The sequence below is a fragment of the Microtus pennsylvanicus genome, chromosome 4, assembly GCF_037038515.1.
Source record: "Microtus pennsylvanicus isolate mMicPen1 chromosome 4, mMicPen1.hap1, whole genome shotgun sequence".
In the NCBI taxonomy this organism is placed as follows: domain Eukaryota; kingdom Metazoa; phylum Chordata; class Mammalia; order Rodentia; family Cricetidae; genus Microtus; species Microtus pennsylvanicus.
The window spans coordinates 57830001-57852883 of NC_134582.1; the positions used below are offsets into that span (position 1 = coordinate 57830001).

The 22883-nt window shown below is 43.4% G+C and overlaps 1 protein-coding gene across 29 annotated transcripts in view; it reads right to left on the reverse strand.

Moving 5' to 3' along the window:
• Dtna (dystrobrevin alpha) overlaps positions 1-22883 on the reverse strand; it is a 367583-nt gene that overhangs the window by 14488 nt on the left and 330212 nt on the right. For 13 of the 29 annotated variants that reach the window (XM_075969214.1, XM_075969216.1, XM_075969213.1 and 10 more), the window contains 3 exons: positions 17990-18103; positions 12982-13078; positions 1923-2082 (listed from right to left, as the gene is read on the reverse strand). In XM_075969214.1, the coding sequence (XP_075825329.1) occupies positions 1923-2082; positions 12982-13078; positions 17990-18103 (371 nt within the window). Of the gene's footprint in view, positions 1-1922; positions 2083-8939; positions 9043-10264; positions 11441-12981; positions 13079-17989; positions 18104-22883 lie in introns of those variants that run through there. The other 16 variants (XM_075969208.1, XM_075969223.1, XM_075969200.1 and 13 more) reach the window with 3 other exon arrangements.

Sequence of the window (22883 nt, forward strand, 5' to 3'; positions counted from 1 at the left end):
TGAGTTGACATTTTATCCCCATACATGATGGATGAGACAGTTTGTTTTCACACATGGTTGCTGTCCTTAGACACGGGCTGATAAAAATACTACTAGGCAAATGATGATTCTGATTAAAATGTCTATTTCTGCGGTCATTAGTGAGGTTGCACATCTTCCCTCTGTTGGCAATTTATGCTTCTCTTGTCTTCTAATTCCCATTATCTGTTTTGTTAGGGAGGCAAGCCTCCATATTTTATGCATAGCTGAAGTTATGAAATTTGACTGGCACACACACCAATCTATTATTTAGTTTCTGTCTTTGATTTCTGTTTTCTTTGATTTAAAATATCCAGGATATTCATAATATATTTCTAAATTAAAGAAAAGGGAGATTGTAGATGAAGTTCTAACGTGTGTGAAGGAAGAAGAGTCTATGAGCTGTATACGCACATGTGCATAGCTATTTATACATAAAAAGTATGGTGGGAAGAGCCCATGCATTAGTTGTGATCACTTCTAGCAGTGAAATTGGCCTGATTGGAAAGACTTACTGGAAGGGGGTTTCTTAATAGCTATAAACTTGTAAAATGATAGAAAGAGGAAGGCTAAAATCACTTAGTTTGGGGTGCCTATGATGATTAGTAGTACTTTTCAATTAGACGAAAATCTAGAATCACCCCGGAAATGGACCACTAGGTACACCTGTGAAAGATTATCTAGATTAATTTAGCCTCTGAGAATGTTTGTGAGGAATTATCTTGATTTTTTTAAAAGATGATTTGGGAAGACCCATCTTAACAGTTGGAGCTATCCCCTGGGGGATCCTAGGATGTATGAAGTGGAGAGGGTGGCGTGACACCAGCACACGTGTGTCCCGCTGCCTGCGTCCTGACTCTGGCCAGGCTGTGACCAGTAGCTTCAAGCTCCTGATGCCTGCCTTGACTGCCCTACCTTGACCTGCGAGATAAAATAAATGCTTTATCTCTTCTGCTGTTTTTGTCAAATTATTTATCTATCAGTGGGAGAATAAAGGGAGACAGAGGTCCTCTGTGGAGAAGGCTGATCGCCAGCTCTTTTTTTTTCTACTGAGGGTAACCTTAGTCTTGTATCCCTGATTAAAGAAGCCAGGATCCAACCCTCTAAAGCATCTCAGTGTGAAATCTGTAAAATGACGACTTGTCCTTCATCAGTTCAAAGTTGGGATTAAAACTCTGTCTTGACTTTGATGATGATATGAAATAAGAGTATCAGGGTGGACTGAAGTTGTAAAGAAGTTCTTGTGCCCTGAGACTCCAAGATTTACTAAAAGTAGGGAGGGGCAAGAGAAGATGAAAGAAGACTAAATGGGGAGGCAAGGAAGAGCTGCCGAGTGGCTTTCTCAGATGTATAGGCCAGGCTCTGAGCCAAAATATAGGACACCCTGGAAGAAATGTCCCACCCATAATCTGTAGGACACATGCGTCTCAGGATAGCTGTGAACACAGCACAGCCCCAAATCACAAACTTACATGATACATTATGAGGTTTCCTTTGTAACTTGACTCTACAGCTTTTCAAGAATGAATTTTGGAGATGACAAATGTGGCCCTGAGAAGCCGAAAAGCTGGACACTCCTGTGAGTGTCCACGTGTGGGTGTGATGACTCTTGATGGCCTTCTGCTCAATGGACCTAAGGTTGGACACTCCTGTGAGTGTCCACGTGAGGCTGTGATGACTCTTGATGGCCTTCTGCTCAATGGACCTAGGGTTGGACACTCCTGTGAGTGTCCACGTGTGGGTGTGATGACTCTTGATGGCCTTCTGCTCAATGGACTAAAGTTGGACGCTCCTGTGAGTGTCCACGTGAGGCTGTGATGACTCTTGATGGCCTTCTGCTCAATGGTTCTCGGCGAAGTGTTTGCCAGGCACACGCAGAACACAGGAAAGGAGAGACTACTTACTTTGTGCAAAGGCCTCTTGCACATCTCCCCCTACCCCAGTGAGAGAGTCCTGAGGGGTGTGCGTTGGGGTGGAGCAGGCAGATGCGGACCGGATGGGCATGGGAATGGGCCTGCTGACGGTGTGGCTGGGGGAGGAGCGAGGGGAGCCTGCCCCCTGGGTCTGCAGAAACAAGACACATCATTAGTTTGCTTTCACAAGAAAAGCCCATATGCCTTCTCTAAAGTCTCAGGTCCCATGTTAACAACAGTGAGAACAACATTCCAGAATATGAGCAAATCTCAGGAAACCAAGGAGACTATCCTAAACCTAGCTGCATGTGTAGATTAATCTAGCAAGCCATCATACATAATCTGAAGTTTATGTTCATATTGATTGTTCTACAATATGATCCCTTTGTCTTCGCTATGAAGCTGTTATTAAACAGATGATTGCAAGGTGTGCTTATTTCTCTAAGAAGCATGTCTACATAGACTAAAAGACACAAAGGAGAAAGTTTTCCCCATGGACTGGGAGACTATCTGGTACAGATGTGGTATCTTAGTTCCCTAATATCCAACCTGCTTTGGCTTCATCTTTAGGTACAACTCAGAACATGTCTTAAAATATTTCATATATTGTCTCAAATAATTGCACTGGGATGTACACTGCTTAATCTCTGCTTTACAATAAAAGTTGACATTGTGACATTACTCTGCAAATGAGTGATCTGAATGGGGAAGAAGAAAAAGAAATACTGGTGTCTTTTATTCTTTTCGTTACTAACTGATTTTAACTGGTGATTTTGCATATGCACATGTCATGCAGTGCTCAACCCCAGGGAATGCATCTGCCTCCCAAGTGTCTATCCTGTTTTCAAGATGAAGACATTCAAAATGCGTTCTTTTGGCTTTTTAAAAATATATGTATTTTTTATTTTTTGAAATATAATTATATTATTTACCCCTCCTTTTCCTTTCTCCAATCCTTCCTATGTACTCTCCCACCCTTGTCTCGCTCAAATTCATGGCCTCTTTTGAGATGACCAGCACACTGCTGTTATTTGTAGTCATCCTCCCATTCAGAATAGTGCCAGAGCATCTGGCTCTTGCCTAACTGCGTCTTGGTACCCAACCTTCAACGTTTCCCCATCATTTCCTTTGCTCTACTGTCCCCAACTTTTGATAAGTACTATTCCACTTTCCATTTCTTAGCACCTGCTTTGTATATTTCATATATGGGTAAACTTACGTGAGGTTTATCTTTTTGTACCCGACTTACTTTATTTAACATATATCTAACATATGATCTTCAGTTCTACCCCTGTTGCTGCAATGGCAGGATTTCTGTGAGCTGAATCATATTCCACTACAACACACACACACACACACACACACACACACACACACACACACACACTCACTCAGTACATTTTCTTTATCCATTCATGATCTAATGGTCACTTTTGACTTAAGCATGGGACTGTAGATATCTCTTTGTTATCCTGACTTCATTTCCTTTGGGTAATTCACTCAGGGGTATTGCTGAATCACAGGACAGCTCTAACCTACTATTTTCTATAGAGGCTGTACTAACTTAGATTCCTGCCAACCGTGTTCTCTTCTCCCTACAGCCTTGCCCACACTTGTAAGCCTTTGTCCTTTTTATAATAGTCATTCTTCCTAGGAGGAGGTGCTGTCTCATTGAGGTTTTGATTTGCAAGAGTTGTGGTCTCTAATTTTTGGTTACTGCTTTCTGAGGGAACACCCTTTTCTTTAGACATTTGAGAAAGTGGTAGTTTAGCAGAAGAGTGGTAATAGCAAGATTTAAAAAGAAGTGAAAAAAAAGAGAAGGAAACAACTAGAACACTCATTTCTGCATTGAGATCTTTGGCATGAGACTAATTGTAAAGCTTTGTTTTTACAATGAGGTCCTCAGAAACAGACTCCTGGTTTCAATAATTAGTAGAAAAGAAAGAAAGTCAAGCATGCATGTAAAACATGCAGGGAGTCCCTGGAGTACACAGTAGCCGACCATGCACTCTTAGCGGTTCCCTCCCAGGCTGTTGACTTTGGCCAACCATGGTAGGAACTCTTTTTCCAGAAAAACCCAGAGAGCAATTGCCTACCTGTTCACATTCTTAGACCGGCAGCATGAAAGCCTGCTTTGGGATATTCTGTTTAGACTTTTGCTTTAACTGCTTGCAGTTAAACATCCCACCCCCACCACACACGCGCACACACCATTGCTGTAAAATGCCATGCTGTTAGCTCTCCCGGGCTCGGCAGGATTACATAACTGTCACATCTCTAAAGCGAAGAAAACCCAGAAACACAAGCAAGGCAAAGCAGAGCACAGCCCAGAACTCATGTGCTGCCCCATGGGCTGGGGATTCTCCGTACACTTGTAACAGTACCTGTTTGCAATGGTCTGTCCAGGCACGGGGAGGAGGACCCAGGTGGTGATGCTTTTGCCTGCTTTCCTCAGCCTGCTCAAAGAGGGGCCTGGGCTTCCCAGAAAACAGCATCTCAGCCGTTTCTCTGACACCTTCTGCATCTGAGATAACCCTGCACTTCGAGCTCCCATGTCAATGAGGAGCAACTCCTCTGTGGAACTGACCATTCTCCTGCCCAAACGGTTTTATCTATCTATGGCCCATGGATCTCTCCGCATGTCCCGGGAAGGGGACATCATCACTCTAGGTGTGCAGTTGTGATATCCCAGGGCTCTGAAAGTGGAAACGATCGCCCTGGGGGAGGTAGAGACAGTAGCTGGGCCCATAGCTGAGCCCAGAGACTCTGAGTCCTCTGGGCTGCGGAACTCTTTAAGAACCATGGCTGGTGGAGTGTTCATCACAGAAATAGATGTTGCTCAGGTGCCTTGGGGGTGTCTAGGTCTGGCCAGCCCTCCTGGGCACCCTGTCCAAGGTAGGGCTTAGGAAGCACTTCTGAGCTTTTCTTATCTGTCTTCAATACCAAAAAGACTTCAGTCGCAGGGGGGATTTGTGACTGGTGGGAAGAGAAGTGAGGTGGTAGAAAAGAGGCTTCCCTTGGCAGTCTAGCATGGGTCACCAATTCGACCCTAGGAAGCCAGGGTTTTTAGTTAGAAAGTTCACACACACAAAGATTTGATTTTATGTATGCATTTTACAGGGTATAGAGCACTTTACCACACACAGTTGTGTTTTGTATTTCTAATATAGTAAAAAGGGATAATACTGTATTTGAATAGCAGTTTGAAATCCCTAAAGCACTTTAACCCTCTTACAAGTCAGTGAGGTGTTACCATTCTCATCCAGTAGGTAAACACACTGAGGCTCAGAAGATAACTGACATATACAAGATCTCCAAGTTAGCGAGAGGCAGAGGTAAGCTTAGATTGTAAGTCTGGGGCTTTCCCCTAGCACCCCAGGGTCTTCTCAAGATGTGACCAGCGCCACATGCTTCCAGCTTGATCTTATTACTTTTGGAAATTTTAGCAACTAAAGGCTGAGAAGCTTCCACTATGACCACAGCATAGTGTTCTGGGCCTATGGCAGGGCAGGTAACATATTTTCCTTCTTGGGTTGTGGAGAGGTGTAAGTGCCCAGTACTGCTGGAGGGCCTTTGGGCTGTCAGCCAGGTCTATAATTTCTTATCTGTAAACAGATCTAACAGGCACACATTTCACTGGGGATTTGACCCCAATAAGAGTCGAGACTATTGGTTTAGGTACATCATGTTACTCTTCAAAAGCCTGAAAACATGAAGAATTCTGAGACATGGCTGCGCCCAGTGCTCTCAGCTATGGTGGTGTGGCCACACTGCAGTATTGGACAGGCAGTGCTGGGGCCGTGCCTCCAGTTCTGCTCGCAGATTCTGTGCCAGAGTCCTTTGGCTGTGCCCATGCGACTCTTCCTTCTGGTGACATTTGTAGAAAGGCGTGTACTTTGGCTTCGTCTCTCCAGGTGAGAGACTGTTTTCTATAGTGCACTGAGTTCTCTTGGGCGTGTGTATGTCTGAAACCTTTCCATCCCCATATCTTCCTGCTTCGTACCCATTCCTGAAGTAACTTTCCCCTTGATTTTCTGTTTCCTGTCTCCAAAACTCCCAACAGTGGATCTGTGTTAGAGGAAAATAACTGGCTGTGGTTATTTCTTATGAGAAAAATCGCCAGCCGAATCTAAGTTACACCAGCGTATGAATGGCTAATAGACATCACGCCCAAGTCATAGTCAAGTGAATACCTAATTGCTGCAATTTCAAGCAGTCTGGATGTGTAAATAGTTTTGGTGGGGGATTCTGTGGTGGACAAAATGATTTGTCTCCATCTTTTCTGCAATTTGCACCTCCCAAGTCATGTCCATCTTTTACCCAGAGTTCTCAGAGTAGGATCCTGGTTGCCTGGTAACCATGACTTTATCTCTCTATGATAGGACACTGCCCAGTTTGATATTTAGCACCTACTATAGAAAATGGCTTCTCTGGTTTCTTTTCATGCCACTCTGAAAGGGCAATGGGACAGATCACTGAATTTCATTTTCACAGGTTTTCTGTAGCCTGGTCATCCAGCATGGCTGTCTACCATGAACTTTAGAATAAGTTTCTGCAAATTCCCTGAGAAAACTTTTCCCTAGAAATGACTTCATGATTTATGGTGGAAAGACTTAAAAGACAATGGTCCATGCAGATCAATATATGGATCCAACATTCCCAAGGAGAATTGATTTATGGATGAAGGAAAACATATATCACAGTTGGCAATTTAAAATAGCTCTCTTCCTAGAGGATAAATGAAAAATTAATTTCTACATGCATCTTCTGCCTGCAATCCACCTGTTTCACATCAATTTTTTAAAAGAGCCTGGTAAGATCCATACATTTTTCATTTCTTTTCTTACAGGATGTATTTTGGCTTCTCCTCAGCTCTAGAGATAGAGGACACTTCACGGAAAGGGGCACACGTGTAACTGCTGAACAAACTGACCCTGGAGAAGTGCGGAGTGCTTGTCCCCCATCCTCTTATTACAGCCTGCACAGTCTGGCTTCACGGTCTGGCTGCTGCTGCTGCTACCTGGCCCTGAATCTTGCAGCCTGCCCCTGACAGGTAGTACCCTACAACCAGGGAAAATAAGGAAGCACAAAGTCACCAACTGCCACCATCATCGCTATGATTACTGGGCTTTTTAAGGTCTGCTGTGTACAAAATGTAACGGGCAACTGAAGACATGGTTGATTCCGAATGGCCAGCCATGAGGCGTTGTTTGACTCAGGTTTTTAAGCAGAAGATATCTGGGCAGGAAAGGCAGCGGCATGGAGAAGAGAAAAGGGTGTCTGAGGTTTAGAAAAGTTTGAGCAAGACTTGGGACTTGCAAAGAGCAGAAGAGACACGCAGAGAGACCACTGGTGCTGAAGCTGGTACCAAGTTCCATGTTAAAGGCAGAGATACGAGGAAGCTTAGAGGAGGAACTAGACTTGGGAGCCTTCAGTGTAGACGGTATCTTGAATGAGAGGGTCGATGTCCATGGGTTTTGAACAAAGAGATTGTTTACCCCCACTTCTCTAGAATCAATCAGCTATAACTTTAAAAATAAGATTATATATATGTACATGTATATATAATACGTGTGTGGTATATAGTCTGATAAAGTACATCATATATTTTTGAATACTAGATACCAGTTTCTATATGCAGACACTATATAAACTTTCCTTCCCCAGCCTTCTGTGGAGGACTTATCAGCTCTGTAGGAAGTCCACCGATAGAATGAGGAAGGCCGATAAAGCAGAAGGTGAAACGAAGGCTGGAAAGTTGGCTGTGTGTGGCCTGCTCCTATTCCCTGTTACATTTGAATGAGACCAAGACATGGAATTTTGAATGATGTCAGACTCTGCCCCCAACCAAACAGGGAGCAGTTTGATTCCAAGGTTTACAATGTAATAGTTTTTAAGTTAACCCTTATTGGGAATCCAAAGAAAGAAAGATTCCTGAAAATAGAGACAACCTGATTTTGGTTCTTGAGTATTAAGTACTCTACAGCAATTATGTCTTTATGCAGTGTGTCTGTTACCCCTCCAGGATCTATCTGTAGTATGTTGTGCAACACACAGGCATTGGCACTCCCAGACACTCACACTACTATCTATTAAAAATATACTCAGGAATGTGTTGATAGCAAATACTATGGAATTTGTGCATTTAGGGACATATCTGATGTTAACGGAAGCCAGACAATCTTAGTGGGGTGTTTCTTTTTTTTAAAAAAAAATTATTTATTTATTATGTATACAATATTCTGTCTGTGTGTATGACCGCAGGCCAGAAGAGGGCACCAGACCCCATTACAGATGGTTGCGAGCCACCACGTGGTTGCTGGGAATTGAACTCAGGTCCTTTGGAAGAGCAGGCAATGATCTTAACCTCTGAGCCATCTCTCCAGCCCCCTTGGGGTGTCTCTTACAAGAGATCTAAACAAACTGAAAGCCATGTTCACATTTCTTCCACAGACTGAGACTTTGTTAGTCAACTGTTAGGAAAAGAACCAAGTGAACAGGTGTGCATGTTCCAACATTTGAAAAGTTTATATGTGATTGTACACATATGCCTACAGATATTTGTTTTTATATTCGCTATTCAGATAGCATTTGCACAGAATGCTTCCACACCCACTGTCTTTTAAGATAGCCACAGTAATCCTGTGAGGTGCGTGCTATCAGAGCGCTTGAGATGGCCACGAGGTTAGCTTACTTTCCCGTTTCTTTATTGCTGTGAGCTCAATCAGGGGCCTCTATAATTCAGGCTGAACTGCTGGGATCTTTCTAAGAAAATGACTGAGGCTTTGTTTTGCAAACTGAGTTAAGATACTTGGTTTTAGATAAATACATAATAGTTGGGACTGGGATTATACCAGAAGCTTCTAGACCATATTGTTACTGCAACTACAGGCAGCTGTTTTCACTCTTAAGATATTTTTATGAGTGCTCATTTTATAGCTCCTTCAATAAATCTTGAAGGTACACAAGGAAGAAAGAGGGTAGGATAACTTTGATTCAAGTTTTGTAAAAAACACAATTTATTGCTGTGATACCATAATCATATTATATTACAGGCACTATTTTTTAAAATTCATGTTTTCTCCTCAAGGGGGATCATTTCATGCATTACCTATAACAAGAAACAGTATATGTAAGGAATATAAACACCAGCATAATAAAACACTACAATGAACCACACAGATTTATGATAAAGCAGAGGCCATTAAATCAAGCATGATTGGTTGTATGGGGGATTTAGAGTTTGATTTTTTACAGAGAGAATGTTCCCGAAGGGGAAAGACTCATAAAACAGAATTTAGAAGTAGATGCCCATCTAAAACCTCTAAATTCTCTCCTTAGATCATGTTATTCCATGAGAACTCGATTTGGAAGGAATTTGTTGATTTTCTTCATAGGCCCAACTCAGTGGGGCTGGATTTTACGGGGCTCTACGTTTTTAGTTTTGACTAAAGGTCAGCATAAGCCATGACCACTTGCAATCACTTTTCTATTGTATTGCTCAATGCTTTCTATAAAGCTCTCAACAAAGGCTTGCTTTAGTTTTAATGCAGTAGGTTTTCTGAGCTTCGGAGAAGTGGTATTTCTCTGCTGATAAAACCCTGGCTTACTATTTCCCTCTTTTGTTTTGTTGCTCAGGGTTCAGCCTGTCCCCTTAGGGGACATAGTCCCATTTTCTCTTCCTTAGCACCCCATTCTTCTTTTTCCTTTCCTTGGAGATGCTGCTTATATGCTCTGGTGTAGTGACCCTGACCTCAGGTCAGCTTAAGGAGAAGCCTGAGCAGAAACCAAGCAGATGGGAGTGAAGCCATGTGTTACCCACATTTGGGTGGCACTGACTGACAGATCATGTCTATCAATGCTGCAGTCCCCACCGCTGTGACCCTTCAAAGTGCAGAGGCGTGGCGGGGCTCCACAGGAAAGGCAGAGAGAGGGAGGTGACAAAGGCCTCCCTAAGAGTCATTCCCACAGCCTGACTCTGTGCAGACTCCAACTTTCTGGTCCACAGAGCCTTTCAGAGTATACTGCTTGGAAATGGAGGGAAGGGGCACTGGGAGAAATGGTTTTTAAAGCAAGACAAGTGTCCTCTCTAGGAGAAGGAAGTTAGACTAGAACAGCATCTTCTGTTTCAAGTGCATGCCTGTTTGCAAAGGGAGATATCAAGGACGAGGCATTTGCTCTGCCATGATCTAAGTCCAGTGGCTACACCCCAGAGATGCAGGGATGGGCAATGATACAGGCTACAAATCCAGGGCATCTTTAACACAAGGGAGTCATCCCTGGTGAAAACTTGGCATCAGCCCAATAAAGTAACTTTTTCATAATATACAAAATAATGCCGCACATTGTCTTTATTGTTTGAGTTACAGATTTGTTTAACATGGTTCTTTTCTTTTCTTTCTTTACAGACCCTTGGGAAGAAGAATTAGAAAGTTTCCAGCGTTTTGCAAACATTCTTTGTTACACACAAACACACAGAATGAATAATAGGAAAGAGCATACAGAAGAATTAACAGACCCATTGAGACTGGACAGGTTGGAGCTCTCATTAACATGGATAAAATGTGAAATCTTGAAATAACGCGGGTAACTGGGATATCATCATATGCTTTGGTACATGCACAGGTAGTCAAGCTGTGTTTCTCTTGCTCTAGTTTAGTGTAGTTCCTCTCAGTGTGCTGTTCTTCTGCTTGCTTCTGACCTGACCACAAGGGCACACAGGGTTTCAGGGGGTGACATGCTCAGACAGTCATGATGCCTCTATCTCCAGAAAAAAAAAATAATGTGTGGAATGACCTTATGAAACCACAGAGTAGGAAGGTCCTTGGGAAGGATGGGAGGAAAGGACATTACCTATTCTTCATAGAATCCTGTTAATAAATGGCTTTGGAGGAAACACGAGGAAGACAGGCAGCTAGAAGCCCGGTCTTACACAATTGAATACAGGGCACAGGATAGAGGGCATGGTGTCGTAGTTATGTGATGGAAAGGGACTCGTTACCCGATTCTTATGAAAAGAGTTTCTACGCCCTTTCAGAGAAATGGAAGCTGAACCAAATGTTCACAGTGTGGAGGTTTGCTCTTGTAGGCTGTAGCCTGTGAGACAACATTAACGTTTGTGTAGCTCTAGTGACTGACCTTCTACTAAGAGAAGGGTCTGGTCAATAACCTCAAAAAGCATACCATGGATTTGAAACCTAACACCCTTGGGGAATCTAAAACTTTCCCAACAAATCACAGGTCATTCTCCCTTCTAAACATGAAAGAGGTCTTCATTTGTTGCCGAAACCAGTGACAGTTATAACAGAATGCCGAATTTTATAATCTCAATTCAAGCACTACGTAGAAATGGAAGCAAATTAGTATGATTTTTTTTCTCTCTCCAAACTGAAGCACGAACATACATTAGAGGCCAAAGCAATGAGAACGCCAGCAGGACGTGCGTCCCTCCACTGTTAGTTAAGACCTGCAGCAGGGACATAACTTACTCCCTGCTTCAATTCTTCTTCCTACAGAAAGATCGAATCAATAACAATTAGATTACCCAAGGTTCCAACCAAGGCATGTACACAGGGAAGGAAGGCAAGAGACCGGAGGCGTCAACATGGCTTGACTACCTCTCCTGGCTCTGCCACCCCTGTGACTTTAGTTCCAAGCCTATTTGGGTATTTGAGACAACAGACCCCCATTCCTTTCCTCCGTGTATCTGATCTGTCTGTCTATCCCAGTAGTTTTACGTCTTGGTACAAAATCTGTTCAGTTGGGTGGGATTGATCCCATAGTGGCTGCTGGCCAGTAGACTCCCATCTCATCACTACAGTGGAAGAAGTATAGGAACACCAGCAGAGATATTTGTCAAAATTTCCTGCCATTCAGGAAAGGGCAAGATGGCCTCAGTACTTTTCACTTGACATATTTTCAAAGGGAAGCAGAAAAGAGATGTTCTGTTGCATCAAATGAGATAATAGGCTAGAAACAGGTTACTAATGATCCAGTCTTAGCAAAGACAGAACCAATATCAACCCATCAAATCCCCAGCTCTACATTGTATATGTCCAGCACACTGGAAGTAAATTTTGTTGAGTGACGATAAAGCATTTCCCAAATGCATTATGAAAGAAGGGACTCACGGCCAAAACTGTTGGCTAAGTTATAAAATGGAGCAAAGAAACCAAAGGAAAGAAGAGCTGCAAGTACAGTGTCTGGGGCAGAAAAGTGTCACAAAATTGCCTTTAAAAAGAATTTAATAAAGAAAGAGAGAAGGGAATAAGCAAGGAGACAGAAGGAGAAATTAAAAGAAAAAGAAAGGGCACAGAGAAATCACAAATACTGGTGTGGGGGAGGGTGAGAAATGCATAGACTGAAAACCAGCCTGAAATTCCCGTCTCACAGTGAGTGCTGCCCTCGGCACATGGCAGTTCCTGTTTATATTGGTTCCCACTTGTTTCCCTTGGGCCAAATGACCATGGAGCACTGACAGTGCTATTGGCCCAAGTGGCCGTGTGTCTATCCACCTGCTGTTAACTGGGAAATGAGATCTAATTCAAGGAGACTGCTATTCCAAGGAAGCAACAGCCTGCTGCCCTCTACAGGACTTCTAGCATGTAATGCCTTTCACACTTAACAGTTTGCACTTGAGACCCGTGGAAGTCATGTGACTCATTGGAGCCACAGAAATGCAAGAAAATATTTGCTGTTATTGTTGACTTGTTAGTCACCATTTCCTAATTTTACAAATTAGACATTAGTCTGTGTTCAAGCTAGTCAAAACTGCTAAAACTGATCAAAGGCAATTACAAACAAATCCAGTTTTATAATTTTAAAGGGCATAAAGAGACTGAAAATAGGCAAAGAATTTGCCCTGTGGTCCTTAGCAGTCTAGTTCTAGAAAGTGGGTGGATCGAGAACCACCGCTCATCGACTGATACTGTTTCCATATTTGAGCTCACAACACTTTGGGAAGAAATTGTATATAGTAACTGGAAAGTCATTGCAAGCAATTTTACAACAGCGCAGTGTAGGTCGGAGACATAGATGTAAGAGGCTTTACCTTGAGCAGCTTCATGAGCCCTTCCAGCTGGACCATCAGCTCCCTCCGGCTCTCCTGCAGTGCAGACATTCTTTGTTCGAGCTCATCCTTGCGTTGTCTAAGGAAGAAGTCACCATCATCAGAAAACCACTCAGGCTGAGCCAGTTCGCTTCCTGGTTTTGTGGGTGTGTAGTTGACTGTCTCTAAATGGGCATGCCCATCCGGTCTCTGATAGTGTTACCAGGGAAGCTCCTTTCCAGATGGGTAAGTGATTGTAATGTGAGGGCTCCTGCTATTTGAGAGAAGTCACACGGCATGTAAGCAAGATAGAGACCCTTCTTGGCATTCCTACATTGTGTTTACTATCTTGTTGGTGTTGTTCTGCTTTGCTGGCTTCAGAAATCAAACACAAACTGAACAGTCACTGGAAAGTGTAGTAAGTAGGGAGCTGCGGGCCGGTTCCTGCCACCCAGCTCCCAGCCATCGGCTAGCTTAGCCCCAGAATAATTACACGGAAACTGTTTCTTTTAAACACTGCTTGGCCAATTAGTTCTAGCTTCTTATTGGCTAACTCTCACATCTTGATTAACCTATTTCTAATAATCTGTATAGTACCATGAGGTGGTGGCTTACCAGGAAGGATTCTAGCCTACATCTGTCTCAGGTCGGAGAATCATGGCGACTGCCTGAATCTGCTTTTTTCTCCCAGCATTCTGTTCTGTCTACTCTGCCTATCTAAGCTGCTGTCCTATCAAAAGCCAAGGCAGTTTCTTTATTAACCAATGAAGGTAACACATAGACAAATGACCCTTCTCCATCAGGAAAGGGCCAGCCATACAGATCTTCAAAATCCAAAACAATTATTATAAATTTATATAAAATTTATTAAGACCTTTGGAAATCTGATGTAGGGATGCAAACGAAAGTTTGTTCTAGCATATGTGCATGAACCAGTCATGGCTTTTACTGGTTATAACCATTCTGAAGTACTTGGTTTGGGCTTGGTTTCATAAAGTGAAGTCAGAATAACCTGTTGCCACACCCTTGTTCTGTAACTGAAAAGGAGGAGTAAAGCTAGTGGTCGCTTTCCAGAACTTGTCAGAAATGGTCGGCAGCCTGGAAACCAATCTGCACTCCATCATTTACGCGGACATTAAGAGGTATGAAAACAACCCTCAAAAGAAAAATGAGGCAGCAGGAAAAGTAGCCCAATCACCAACGGATATTGCAACCTCCACATTCAAGGTGGTCAAACAACACGAAGACTAAATAGTGATTCTGATTTCCTTCTGTTAACTGCACAAATTTCTAAATAGATGCCTTTTATTCTGAAATTCCATGCGATTGTTTTTAATCTAGTGTCTGTGTGTTAGAATCTAATTTCTTTGAAGATAGATTAAGAGCAGTAACATTTTAATAAGAATTACGTAGGAGATAACAACATATATCCTCAATCACTTTCTGAATTTGAGGACTGGACCATGGTTATAAAAGAGAATGTTTTCCTTAGGAAGCATATACATATATCCTTAGTGGTCTGGGGCCATAATACCTGCCACATCCATTTCACTTTATTGAATCTCAGCTTCCACATTTCTGAAGGGAGAATAATGGAGCCTTTCTCCCAGGTTTGCTATTGCCTTCAGTGGCACAGCATACATGGAGCCAGCACATACTAAGTATCAGGTGGTTAGCACATGGGGAGTGTCCGTTTGTCACCATGTCGGATCTGCTAATGTGACTTTCAGTTTCCCTGTGACTTTAAAAAAAATGAAGCATACTCATTTAGAACAGTCTGAGTGATCTTAATATAAAAATAAAATTGAGTATTCATTAAAGCAGATCCCCAATTTCTTGTTTTCTCAAGAAAAGATTCTGGAAGGATGGAGTAGGAAAGACATAGAAAGGGTTCCTTCCCATGAATGCTGTTCATTCCTGTGAACTATGACCAAAGCAACTTTGTAAGAGGTCACTGTCTTAGAGGCCTCTTGAAAGTCTGAAATAACAAAAGACTAAAGTACAGAATTCCCAGGTATGTATGTATGTATGTATGTATGTATGTATCTATCTATCTATCTATCTATCTATCTATCTATCTATCTATCTATCTATCTATCTATCTATCTATCTATCTATCTATCTAAATCTAGGTTGTAGGGCCCACAGACCCACCCCTCCTCCTGGGGTTCATATTGAGGATAGCTTGCAGTTTCTGGCAAAACATCTTGTTTGTTCCTGTGCTTGTTCTGCCCACCCTGGTGGTTACCTACAGGGAAGTTGTTTGCTCTGTCTTGAACCTGGCAATTTCCCACCTGCCTGGGGGATTTCCACTGTGCAGCAATTAGTTATATAAGGCTTTCTCTAAGCTTGACTAAACACCATTCTGCATTCTTTCTTCATGAATGGCCCACATCTCTTGTGTTCTTCAATCTTCAGCCCCTTGCCTGACTCAAGGACTGTCCCATAGTGCAGGAGCTACACTAGGTGTCAGTGTATCTGTGCAATCTCCAAATTCTGGAAATGCTTAAAACAGAGCAAGAAGGGGTAACTGATGTATGTGGCAGGTGGCATAAATATCTAGAGAAATAGCCTTCTAGATAGGACAGTTCTTCCGTCAAGAAAAAGAAATATATAGACTATAGCAGCAGACCATAAGATAGCTGGGCACCAGTTGACAAGAAGTGCCAATGGCAAGGAAGTTCCTGGTGATTCTAGATTCCTTAGGAAGTAAGGCTTTGTGCTCAGCTGAGGTCATGAGGTGTCCACCTTTGGTGCACAGGATGGTGGTTAAAACTGTGCCTGTTCTGTGATGGCTCCCTGGTGGATGGGGAAATATCAGCTGGAAAAACATCTCAATGACCTGGGCTCATCCTGCAAACTTTATAGTTTGTCTCCCACGTGAAACAGAACATTTTGAGAAGCAAAAGTGGTACAGGACAAGCATCAAAACTACTTATGAAAATTCCTCTCCCAAATCTCTTAGGATGATCAGGAGAAGAGACATATGTGACATTTCAGGCAGACACAAGTGCTACCCTGATTCTGGCAGAGCAATGACCATTCCATTTCCACACGACTGTCAAGCAGCCATTTGTTTTTAAAATGTATTTGATGAAGATGATAAGAAACACCACCGCCTTTCTCTTTTATTCATTTCCATCTCTTCTAGGACATAGTGTGTAGAGTGTGCAAGAATTAATCTTGGTCAGAATAGAAAAGACTGAAAATAGAAACCAGAGAGATATCTGGAAGATTCTGGAATAATTTCTGTTTCCATTAATTAAGTCATTATGCTGTTAATAAATAAATTGTCAATTAAATAATTAATTATTGATTGAATTATATAGTTATTCCAACGTATAAGGCAACCACTCTACATGAAGCAGCATCTGTAAGTTTTGTCAATCTCCTTTCAAGCAAAGCCTTGATAGGTCTGCTGTAGTCATAGGCATGGGAAAGGCAGGGCCTGCAGCCTGGGCCAGGTGGGCTATAGGGCTTCTCTGGTGTTCTTGTGTCTGAAGAGCTGAGAAGCGACCCTGGTGGAAGGCAGCAGGGACTTTATAACAAGGGCAGGAGGAACCTAGTAAATTTAGCGTCTGTTTGGAGGAAGAAAAGAGACTTCATTTTGATGAGTTTCTGCTCCTGTATTCACTACAGAAACTATACATCACAGAGTTATAGGTGCACATGGAGTAGACTCACACATAAACCAAAGGATAAGAACATGAAATTCTTCATAGCCAAAGCTTCCTTGTGAAAGATAAGTATGGTCTTTCTTGAGGAAATTTTCTTCTCTGTTATTGTTTCATAAATACACCTGAATACTTGTCATATCCAAGGGATCGTGCCAAATCAGTTTCAGGAGAGGAACCTACAATAATACCTGCATTTTGTAGCACAGCAGTAGTGTGACCAACTGCAGCCTTCATCCAAGACAGAATACTGTAGCTTTCTGCCTGAGAAGGCTGCGCACTCCAGAAAGTAGTCATGACCTCTTACAGTCCCTCCCAACTCAGATGTCCAGGGGTGACAGACTAGACAAGATGAGGTTTCTCCATCCATGGAAGAACACCCACACAGCCCCTATTTTAAAAGAGATGCTAGGGCTCAGACCCCAGTACTCACGTGTACTGTGTAAGAGTTCTACCAGGGAGCTAATTGTGTCATCTTAAAAAAAGTCAAGACAAGGTCCCATTATGACCTAGGCTAGTCTTGAACACATGGTCCTTCTGTCTCAGCGTCTATATTGGCTAGGATTACAGACCACAAAGCATGACTCTTTGGAAGACATGATTTAGAGAAAATCAGATTCTGTTTTGTGGGCTATATATAAATCTCTCGATTTAGAAACCTACAATGTTTATTTAGCTGCTTATGTGTTTGGTTTTAATGTACATAGTCTGAGAGAGCAAATGACTAAAAACAGCCAAGTGGAACATTTATTTTTTCCTGTGAAGATATTTTGCTTTTGATCTAAGGAACACATTGTCAGTTTCTGTGTGTCTAGTTAAAAAAAAAAAAGTAGTTTTCTCAAAGTTGCCCAAATCTCAGTGATCAGTGCGATCTATTGGAACAATTAGTAGCTATGCTGGTTCAGTGCTGTGTAAAGGGCCAGCTCTGCCATTGGTGCTAAGGAGCTCAGCCCTGGGGCTGGGCCATGGCTGGGCATGTAAAGCTCTTGTCACACAAGCACGAGAGCCAGCTATCATAATCTCAGCTCTTACATAAAAGTCTGGTGGGCATGGGGCCCCACTGGTAACCTCAACACTCTTCAGGCAGAGCCAGGGCATCCTGGGAGCAAGCTGGCTGGGCACAGCAGCCCTAGTGGTGAGCTCTGGTCAAGCAAGGAACACTTCTGCCATATGTAAGGCAGGGCATGATGGAAAGATTCCCGACAACTAACCTCAACTCCCCACAAAGGCACCCATAAACAATATATATGTATGCATGCATATAGACCCGCCCACAAGACACATTAAAAACATCTCTAACATTATGTTCCCTGGGGAAATATGGGTCTTCCTTTTACCTGAGGAGTCGCAGTTCTGCCAGCAAGGTTGGGTTCTGTTGGGCCTTCTCCGGTGTGGGCTGAGAAGCTTGCTCATGCTCTAGCCGAAGTCTCTGGATCTCTTGTAGGATTTCTCTTGGGAAAGAGGAGGAAGAGAAGAACTAGTGTCAGTGCTTCCCTGGACCCCAACATGTGAGCACAGCAGGGGGCAGAACAGAGGGAAGTGGGGTTGTCTGTGACCCCAACATGTAAACACAGCAGGCCACAGAACAGAGGGAATGGGGTTGTCTGTGACCCCGACATGTGAGCACAGCAGGCCACAGAACAGAGGGAAGTGGGGTTGTCTGTGACCCCAACATGCGAACAGCAGGCCAGCAGAACAGAGGGAAGTGGGGTTGTCTGTGACCCCAACATGTGAGCACAGCAGGTCACAGAACAGAGGGAAGTGGGGTTGTCTGTGACCCCAACATGTGAGCACAGAAAGCCACAGAACAGAGGGAAGTGGGGTTGTCCGTGACCCCAACATGTGAACAGCAGGCGGCAGAACAGAGGGAAGTGAGGTTGTCCTGAGGTTAAGAACAGAGCTGACCTTCCTCAGCCTGGAAACGCCCTGAACCCATGTAGTCTGGATAGCATACCCGAACCATGCAGGCTGTGCAGTGTGCTGCCAGGTGTTATCCCTAGGACCTATCTTCTCTGGTAAGTCATTCAATGCTGTGGTATCAACATTAGTGAGTGTTATGTTTGATCTCTCCTATTATTTATGATCATAATCTGACACCACAAAACACCATGAATATCAAATGAGAGGTGCCTGAGAGAGAAGAAAGCATAAATGATGCTCATTTGACAAAAATAAATATCCTATTCTTTTACTGAGTGGAAAAAATTCTTGCTGAAATCATTAGAGAAATCCTGAAGTCATTTTTTTTTAACTTCCCATCTTCAGCTTTAACAATGAATCTCAAAGAAGGCAGCCTTACAGGGAAAGGCTCTTAGAAGGATTCATCGTAATTGATCCCGTGACACAGAGTGCTATTGGTGGAACCTCGGTCAGGCAGTGAGATCTGTCAGTGTATTATTGATGCTAGAATGCCCTGCACTTGGGTGAGCATTAGGCCGGCCATTAGTGACATGCAACTGTGCACAGCAAATTCTGTGTAAGTAGATTTGAAGCCATTAAGTAGAATTATTAGTTATATACTCTCAGATACGGAAGTGTCAAGTTTCTACTTAACAAAAGGCCCAAGGGCCAGTAAGACAGTAAAAACACCGAGAAAGGAGAACAGAATTGCTGAGCAAATTGGGGGACGGGATGGCTTTCTGCATTTCAAAATTTTAAATTGATACAAAATTGTCCATTTTTTATGGAGTAACATAATAACGTGACACATGCATACAATGAATAATGATTAAATTAGGCTAGTAAGGATTTTTTTTCCTGTTGGGAGTCTCAGATTCTCTAAGTCAGGTAAGGGGTACTAAAACATAGACAGTTTAGGTCAAGCCGGACTGTTCTGTAACACAGTAGGGTGGTTGCAGTTTTGCATAGATATTTGAGAATCAGGAGTGCAGCCCTCCTATCCTGGCAATGGTGAACAGTTTGGACCCTGACCCTCCTTTGTTTTCTCCCTGAAACTCCGAGGTAGAAATATTTCTTTAAAGGAATCTTTGATGGAAAATCATCTTCCTTATGGAAGAGAAGAGGGCGGGTCCATGTTCTTTTAGCTTTTTTCTCCTTCTACTGCCGCTCTTCAGGGCTCCTAGGGAGCTAGAGAGCTGAGCCTGAAAATGAGTGAATTTCCATAGTGCAGGAGTGGAACCTAGTGAGCGTTCAAAGGGGTGAGTTTAGGATGGATGAGCTGGTCCTTAGGGATGGGGCAGGGAATTCTAGGAATGATACATGCCTGAGGGCAGGATAAAGCTCTCCTTCTCTCCCCTCCCCTCTCCTTTCCTTTTCTCCCCCCTCCTCTCCCCATCCCCTCTCCTTTTTCCCTCCCTCCCCTCCCCTCCCCTCTCCTCTCCTCTTTCCCTCCCTCCTCTCCCCACTCTTCTCCTCTCCTTTCCCCACCCCCTCCCCTCCCCTGACCTCTCCTCCTCTAATTTCCTCCCCCACCTCCCCTCTCCCTCTCTCTATCTCTCTCAGGTCTATAAATATGCACTTATGGGTGTACAATAAAAACACCCAGAGACAGGCAGTGAGATGGTGTCAAGGCCCAGTCAGGGCTGTCTGAACAATTACAGCACTTCATGCTGACTGTGGAACCAGGACCAGACCCAGAAGAAGGCTGGTTAAACGGGGAAGCAGAGGGTCGGGCCACAAACAGAAGTGCTCTGGAGAGGAGAAAAGGCAGGAGAGTGGAGCAGCCTAGATAAAATGTTTATGGGCTAGTGGGGGTGTGAACGCCTCACCCCCCATCTATAAAGGACACAGGAGGGAGTCTGAAGGGTGTGGATCTCAGGCTGGGTTTGACCTGTCCTCCTGATGCTACACAGACACCAGTCTCGGCCCTGACGTTCCTTTCCTCTTTCCCATTCCCTTTGTATCAGACAAATAAGAGGAAGAAGCGAGAAAGTAACAGAAAAGTAATCCATTAGGGAGTCTAGCTGTCTTAAGATTGTTACTGGAAGATCTGGAGTCTGTAATGGAAAGCAGACAGGACAGGAGAGCAGTACCCCTCAGCTGGAATTTCTGGAAACAATTCTGCTAAGAGTTATTCTTTCTTTAGTCATCTTCTGCACTGGTTATTTTAACGCCATTTCTGGCATCCTCCATTCACCATTGGACTTTTCCCCTTATCTACTCAGCCCTGTGAAAACACTCTCTGCTTGTTTAATTTGCTATTCCTCCATCAGAAACATGTAGACATCTTATCACCTGTCTGACGGCCACTCTTTGTCACTACAGCACAAATTTCTGTTTGGCCGTGCCTTATGGACACTCTTAGATATTGGTGCTTCTACTTTACCCTTAATCTGACTCCTTTGGATTTACTCTGGCAAGTAGTTCTCAATGATTATTTGTAATTTCTCCTGTAATTCTTTGGTCGTTCATGGCCAAATTTCACTGTCTTGACATGTCCAACTAACTCCCTACCTCTATACACTTACCCTCTAAACTTGCATCGCAGTGATATTGTGAAGTAGATCACAGTGGGGAAAGGAGGGTGACAGGATCCATTACTTTTTAATATAAATTTATATGACAAATGATGTAACCATTGTGCCCAGCTTGCAGGGTTGCTGGGGCTGAGCTGGAAGAAGAGCAGTGCATGTTTCCCTAAATACACATGTCGCCACTGCTCGGTTTTTAATAACCCAAAGCAAACGGTAGTTTTCTTGCTTTTGTCACCTGGAAGCTGGGTTGGACGTTATTAATCAGAGATTTGGATGGATGGTTAATTCCTGGTTAGCAGCCACAGTGTGTGTGCCCTGGAGAGGGACTAAAGGTTGGAGAAGGGATGTGTGTGTGTGGTGATGCCTGTCGGCAACTCTGACTGAATGAAAGGGCCGAGAGTAGCTTCCACTTGCCCGATGTCCAGTCAGCCATGGGGCTCACTGTCCCATAAGGTAACTGCTTCCCTGCCTTCCTCGCCATCTTCTTAGCTTCTTCGTTGACCTCGTGAGTGGCTCACTCACTGACATATTAATTAATTTATTAATTCCACATTAGCTCATTTGGAAAAACCTTTCATAGCACATATTGTAAGTTGACCTTGTTACTGAGCATAAACTCATTTGAATTCCAATTTTCATATGTGCTCAGGTTTCCAGAGGAACTGGGAATTTTGGAGTGCAGTACACTTTCCTTCTTTCTGCGTACTGTTCGAGGTCCAACACCAACCATGCCCCCCCCCCCCCCGGTTTCCTGCTTCCCATCCTTGTCAGCAGCCACTCAGTGGGGCCCTGTGGGTCCACTTGGCTCTTTCACGCTGTTGGCTTCAAGCCCTCAGCTGCCTGGCTTGCTCTATGCTTTCTTCATGGCTTCTGTCCCCACATGGCTTTCCCTTCCGCTACTCTTCCCCTTTGTTCCCTTGCATGGATTTTAGGTGTCTTTGCTCATTTTAAATAAATCCATTCATCAATGCTTTCAGTGATCCCATACAATTGTTTTCCCACGCCATCTGTAACAAGTGTTACATAAACCAGATAGCAAGTTACAAACTGGTAACTACCCTGAGCAAATCCTGACATCCATGGCTCTATTTTCCTCTTGTCTAATTTTCCCAGTGCCTCTTCTTTCTCCCTCCTGGATTCTTGTTTCCCACCTCATTGTAAATTAGAGAAACCCTGTAATGAACATCTGCCTGGGGGGTGGGGTCAGGAGAGAGTGATGGAGGTGGGTCTTGTATCTATTTGTTGCTTTCATTGGTTAATTAATAAAGAAAACTGCTTGGCCCTGATAGGACAGAAAATTAGGTAGAACAGAATGCTGGGAGAAAGAAGCCGAGTCAGGCAGTCGCCATGATTCTCCCACCCGACACAGACACAGGTTAAGAATCTCCCTGGTAAGCCACACCTCGTGGTGCAACACAGATTATTAGAAATGGGCTAATCAAGATGTGAGAATTAGCCAATGAGAGGCAGGAGCTAATAGGCCAAGCAGTGTTTAAAAGAATACAGTTTCTGTGTAATTATTTCTGGTAAAGCTAGCTGGTGGCCGGGAGCTGAGCGGTGGGAAGTGGCCCGCAGCTCCTACAACAAGAGAGGAGTAATTTTGAAGACTGTGAAGTCATGATGTCATAGTTATTACAGCACCTCCACTCTGGTTTGTGGCTTCCTGATGATGATAGCCAGGTTCTGAGACAATTCAACCAAGGGAGTGTTTATTAGGAAACATATGAAATTGTGCTAAGCCTCTTAATTCTTATGTGCAACATACTAAAGGATGTTTTGATCATTTCTCCAAACATTT